At 36.4% G+C, this 6,554-nt stretch overlaps 1 protein-coding gene across 1 annotated transcript; it reads left to right on the top strand.

Moving 5' to 3' along the window:
- Positions 1-2,196: 2,196 nt before the first annotated feature.
- On the top strand, positions 2,197-4,110 carry LOC119777392 (complement C1q-like protein 2; the record flags this gene model as incomplete). Its single annotated transcript, XM_038276253.1, has 6 exons — positions 2,197-2,370; positions 2,468-2,509; positions 2,591-2,632; positions 2,933-3,028; positions 3,281-3,412; positions 3,518-4,110. Coding segments are annotated over 6 exons (770 nt in total), but the record flags the coding sequence as incomplete, so codon positions are not given.
- Positions 4,111-6,554: the final 2,444 nt, after the last annotated feature.

Genomic DNA, 6,554 nt, shown 5'->3' with positions numbered 1-6,554 from the left:
AGAAGAATGCTGGCTTGGAAAGCCATCACCTTCTCCCACAGATCCCTTCATGGCAAAACCTTTTATTAACAGTTTACAACATCAAACAGGCGGGCCTAAAACAGAAGAGCCAGTAATCATTGTCTGGGAGGATGCAGGTAACAAGATAGTGTGAATTGACCAACTGGCTGGATGGAAGTCACACATCCGTGTGATTCTGCCTCATGACCTACAGGAGGTCATAAAAGTTTATGACCCTTCTGGTTGAAACACAGAATAGTTATCACTCTAACAAGAACCTCATTCATAGATAGTGAAAATGGAGATTATACTTTATACAAGCGCATGTGAGTCTGCCCATAAAATATTATCCTTGACAAAAGATTCTGCCTTTTGATAGAACAAGCCCAATTAAACAAGTCTTGTCTATGACAAATACATTTATACAGGTGCTGGTCATAAAATTAGAATATCATGAAAAAGTAGATTGATTTCAGTAATTCCATTTAAAAAGTGAAACTTGTATATTATATTCATACATTACATACAAACTCATATATTTCAGATGTTTATTTTGTTTAATTTTGATGATTACAAATGACAACAAATGAAAATCTCAAATTCATCATATCAGAAAATTAGAATATTACTGAAGACCAATAAAAACAAAGGATTTATAGAAATGTTGGCCAACTGAAAAGTATGAACATGAAAAGTATGAGCATGTACAGCACTCAGTATTTAGTTGGGCCTCCTTTGGCCTGTATTACTGCAGCAATGCGGCGTGGCATGGAGTCGATCAGTCTGTGGCACTGCTCAGGTGTTATGATAGCCCAGGTTGCTCTAATAGTGGCTTTTAGCTCTTCTGAATTGTTGGGTCTGGTGTATTGCATCTTCTTCTTCACAATACCCCATAGATTTTCTATGGGGTTAAGGTCAGGAGAGTTTGCTGGCCAATTAAGAACAGGGATACCATGGTCCTTCAACCAGGTACTGGTAGCTTTGGCACTGTGAACAAAAGGCACAAATGAAATCTGCATCTCCAAAAAGTTGGTCAGCTGCAGGAAGCATGAAGTGCTCTAAAACTTCCTGGTATGTGGCTGCGTTGACCCTGGACCTCAGAAAACACAATGGACCAACACCAGCAGATGACATGGCACCCCAAACCATCACTGACTGTGGAAACTTTACACTGGACTTCAAGCAACGTGGATGAAGTGCCTCTCTTCTTTTCCTCCAGACTCTGGGACCTTGATTTCCAAAGGAAATGCAAAATTTACTTTCATCAGAGAACATGACTTTGGACCACTCACCAGCAGTCCAGTCCTGTTTCTCTTTAGCCCAGGCAAGACGCTTCTGACGCTGTCTGTGGTTCAAGAGTGGCTTGACACAAGGAATGCGACAGCAGAAACCCATGTCTTTCATACGTCTGTGTGTGGTGGTTCTTGATGCACTCACTCCAGCTGCAGTCCACTCTTTGTGAATCTCCCCCACATTTTTGAATGGGTTTTGTTTCACAATCCTCTCCAGGGTGCGGTTATCTCTCTTGCTTGTACACTTTTTTCGACCACATCTTTTCCTTCCCTTCGCCTCTCTATTAATGTGCTTGGACACTGAGCTCTGTGAACAGCCAGCCTCTTTAGCGATGACCTTTTGTGTCTTGCCCTCCTTGTGCAAGGTGTCGATGGTCGTCTTTTGGACAACTGTCAAGTCAGCAGTCTTCCCCATGATTGTGTAGCCTATAGAACTAGACTGAAAGACCATTTAAAGGCTTTTGCAGGTGGTTTGAGTTAATTAGCTGATTAGAGTGTGGCACCAGGGGCCATCAATTTTGAACCTTTTCACAATATTCTAATTTTCTGATATGATGAATTTGAGATTTTCATTTGTTGTCATTTGTAATCATCAAAATTAAACAAAATAAACATCTGAAATATATGAGTTTGTATGTAATGTATGAATATAATATACAAGTTTCACTTTTTAAATGGAATTACTGAAATCAATCTACTTTTTCATGATATTCTAATTTTATGACCAGCACCTGTAGTGTTTGTTCTGGCTTGAAAAAGGGTAATTATTAATCAAACTTTGAGAGTATTTAAGGGTTGCATCAACAAAGAACCAAAACTTTAGGGGACTTTAAATACACAAGGATAAGAATGGAGAACGTAATGATTTTGCAGTTGTTTCTTCTAATCTGCTCTTTTTCTGCAGCTTTGCTTCAGTCAGACTCAGAGATTCATTCAAGGCAAACTGAATCACAGACAGAAAACATCTCTGACCCCCAACAAAGATGTACACAGGACATCAATGCTGTGCTGAGAGAGATGAGCGCCTCTTTGGGTGGACTCAAGGTTAGCGTGGAGTACTTACAGAGGGATAATGAAGGTATGTTAACTAAGAAAACCAAAGCTTTAAAAAATCTTCTTGTTTTTTTGTAAATGGCATCTCATTCAAAGGTTTTTCATTTTACTTCTGCAAACAGCTAAGACAACAGAAATAGAGTTGTTGAAAGAACAGTACCAAGGTAAATATAACATAAAAAGCAAGCACCTGATATTATCACAGAATTGTTTCTTCAATTTATTGTTGTTGGTTTGTTTTTCAGTACAAGTAGCAAAATTAAGAATGCTGGAGCAGCAGTATCAAGGTATTTATTACATTATTCTAAGAGTAAATAATCTTAGGTGATGGTTTTACAAAATAGATAATAATAGATAAACAGTCAGTTTACTGAAATGTTTGTAAATAGTGTTGCTTATATGCAGTCTATATTGAGGGCAAACCTGGTTGATTTAACAGTTTCTAAAATATCAATGGCAAGAGGCCATTGTATTTATGTATTTGTATTTATGAGCTTGTATTCTTGATGATTATATGCTACTTTGGAGAATGAAAGAGAAACATGTTTTATTTTTTTTTTAGATTCTTTTTGTTTTTCTTTTTTTAGATAAATTTACAGCTCAGGCAGAAGAACTGACCTCAGTTAAAGCCAGGGCAAACAACACTGAGCTCCAACTGGAGTGGCTAAGAACGGAAGGAAAAGGTTTGGAAAAAATAATATTAAAAAATATGTATATTTCATAATGTCCTGCAACATGAATGAAGTTAAATACCTTTTTTCAGCTTGTCCATTAAGTTATTTGAACATCTCTTTTTATCCAAAGATGGTACTTGGTTGGTTTTCTTGTAAAACATTATTTTAGCTGCAACAAAGACAATTTGAGTAAAAATGTCTAAATGTATGATTGTTTCTAAAGATATCTTTTTGATTTTAACTATATTCAATTTCTGACAGAGAAACGAGTGGCTTTCTCTGCTTCCCTGCTGGCCTCAGGATCAGGAAATATTGGACCATTTAACACACAGAGACCTCTAGTCTTCAGGAATGTTGTTGCAAATATTGGCAATGCCTACAACCCAAACACAGGTACTCCAACATTCTCTTTACAAATACTGACATAAATCTGGTTCGTGTATCTTTATGTAAACACATTTACAGTCAAAATCATAATAGAAACATTTTGTTTCACAGGTTTCTTCATTGCACCTGTGAGAGGAGCCTATCACTTTGAATTCTACTTATATGGAGGTGGGCATGCGTCACATCCTACAGCTGCTGTGTTGGTCAAGAATGGAAATCCTGTTTTTATTGCATATGAGCATCAGCCTTCTTATGTTGTTAACCCATCAAAGGCTGTTACATTGCTGTTAGAGATCGGAGATGTTGTATTATTGCATCAGTGGGAAAACTCAAGAATTTATGATAGTGATAATCATCATACCACCTTTAGTGGTCATTTGCTTTTTACTATGTGATCAGAGAACAGTCTTGTTCTATACTGTAATAAAATGCCACTGGAGTTCATCATAATGTGTAAATATATCTCACTTCCATAACTGCATAAAATATATATTTGTTTTACTATAATAACCCTACCTTCACTTGAAAAATATGATATAGTTTTGTACGATGTAGGACTATCATCTTTTTTTTCAAAGACCAGCGGCAAAACACAAGTATTTATGACACTCAAAGTCATCATATCACTTTTAGTGTTTTTTTGTTTCTGACTATGTGAACAGAAAAAAAGTTCTTGTTTTATATTGTTATAAAATACGAGAGAAATCCATCAAAATGTATAAATAAATCTCATTATTATAACTATCTTATCTTTTTTACTGTAAAACTCCTAATAGTTTTAGATGTCTCAAAGTGAAAATAGAATGCTGTTCTGTACAATGAAGGACTTTCATTTTGTGCTTTTGTTGATGTCAGATTAAAATAGTTTATTGTAAAACTGTCTAAAAAATAATGTTTTGTTTGTAGTTTTTTTTTAAAAAGTTTCAAACTACTTGTTGAAAAGTACAAAATAGCTCAAATTATTTGAAGATAATAACACACTAATAATTTATGAAACTATGTAGAACTGTTTTACAAATTTGTGGATTATTGATTATTTATGGTTTAAGAGACACTGTTGGATCGAACAACGCTTGTCTGATAAGAAGTGGGTTTTTTTCGTTATTATTTGGTGCTCTTCTCACTAAACATAAGACATATGATGAACGTCCAAATCATGTCTATACTGGGTCTGTGGGTTGATGACCTGTTATGGATATTTACACATTGTATATAAAAGACTACAATTGCACCAGTGACCTGTTACTCTTGTCAACCCAGAATCGCATACATTTTTTACAGTTATGTGTCTGCAGCCAGCTGGATGTTCTTTTAGAAGGCATATTTTGAGCATGATCGATTTTTCTCTTCTCCACCACATGCTTCTGTGCACTTTGAGCTTATGTGAGGCTGATTTGTAGGTACTGTATGCCTTTTTCCCTGCCATGCTGAAGTTAGGGGTCATTCTCACCTTTGTAGTGTGAATTTGCAGTGTGATTATGTAATCCCTTGCAAGATGTGTGGGCACTGGCGTAACCTTCTGAAGGGCTCGTGTGGACCCATGGCATGGAGGGGACAGTCCCCACTATTAATTTCTGCTTTTTTCCCCCTTTCCGCTGATTTACTTTAGCTAACAGTAACTGGGGTTGGGTGCAGCTGTCTGTGTTCAGAGCGTTTTCAGTCCTTTTTTTCCATCGCACTCCCGCTGCTCTCGAGTCCCACCTCTGGGTGAAATACTGCTGGATCTGTCGCTTTAATATTATAATATTAAATATTATTTGGAGGAGAGACATAGCAGCACTCAGTGAATTTTAATCGGCATCTACTTCGATATATGTTTAAATAAAAGTTAGGAGACTGGTTGGTTAAAGAAATTAGAGATGCCATCAAAAAATCAGTTTGTTACACATACAGATCTTTTTCAGCTAAAAATTGCAACAGTTTGTACATTTATATAAGTTAAAAAAGCTGGGCTTCTCAAAAGACCATTTCTAAGAGTTAAAGATTAAAATGAACACATATCTGTTGTTTTCTTATTGAAAAGAGAATCAGACTGTGAGGCTTGTAGATATCTTAAAAACATGGACAATATATGTGCTCACCAGCATTGTTTTTGTCAACGATGACAATGACAAAATTATTTATTTGATGCTCCTTTTTTTCATGACAATAACAAAAACTGACGAGCTAAACATGGATATTTGATAATGAAAGCATGATGAGTCACGGGTTTGAGTTTTCATCAATGAGAAGAGACTAAATAAAAATTATTAGGGGGTTGGTCACGTGTTTAAAATGCATCCTTGTGCTGTAAACTGTTAGACAAGCTAAGCAGTATCAGCTGTGCAGCTGCGTCCTGTTTGGTCACGCAGCCCACCTGGAGTTGAATTGTGCATTAATATTTCTTTCTCATAGTTTTTGTTTCTATCTATTCAGATATGATGTAAATGTTTCCTGGTATTGTCATTAAAACATTTTCTCTGTTTCCTTTAAATATGTCAACATTTTAGTTAGGGTATTCATTCAATTTAGGTCTGGACTGGCATGGCATTACAAGACAATTACGTAGTGTAAAGGAAGAAAATATTCTAACATAGTTAACTTTGGAAAAAAGTTGGCTTCTCATTCTTCCCTCTCCAGGTCCACCCGGCGAGCTGCGTTTGGTAATAAAAACCAACATTGCGTGTTGACGTCACAGAATTACAGAGTTTAATCCAATATAAGACAATGCATAAACTTAGAAATAAGACAATGCACAAACCTACACCAGAAACTGCAGAACAACAGAGACATACATTCCATTACCTGACATAGGAGGAAAGAAAGCAAAGACGTACAAGACATCTTTGGAGAGTTTGCAAGAGCAAAATCTGATTTTTTACTTCTATGTATAAAGCTTTATCCTCTTGTATTTAATTTATTCACATAAGGCTGGCCCTTGGTCCTCCAACCAGACGCCATCTCTGACACTGCCTAGAGCTTCCCCTTATTTACTGCAAACATCTGGGGTCATTTGCTTCTTTGTTTTAACAAGAAAAGGCGGAAAGCTTGTCCTGGCATCTAGAATTCTTAGGGTCATAAAACACAAGATAAGCTTCCACAGACAGCTTGTGGAATGCGGGGGGCCTCACCATAAATTCTCAGGAACAAACTTAAATTTAGTAATCTG

The sequence above is a fragment of the Cyprinodon tularosa genome, unplaced genomic scaffold (genome assembly GCF_016077235.1).
Source record: "Cyprinodon tularosa strain WSP-4 unplaced genomic scaffold, ASM1607723v1 ctg1231, whole genome shotgun sequence".
Taxonomy (NCBI): Eukaryota; Metazoa; Chordata; class Actinopteri; order Cyprinodontiformes; family Cyprinodontidae; genus Cyprinodon; species Cyprinodon tularosa.
This window is presented reverse-complemented; position numbering and strand designations above follow the sequence as displayed.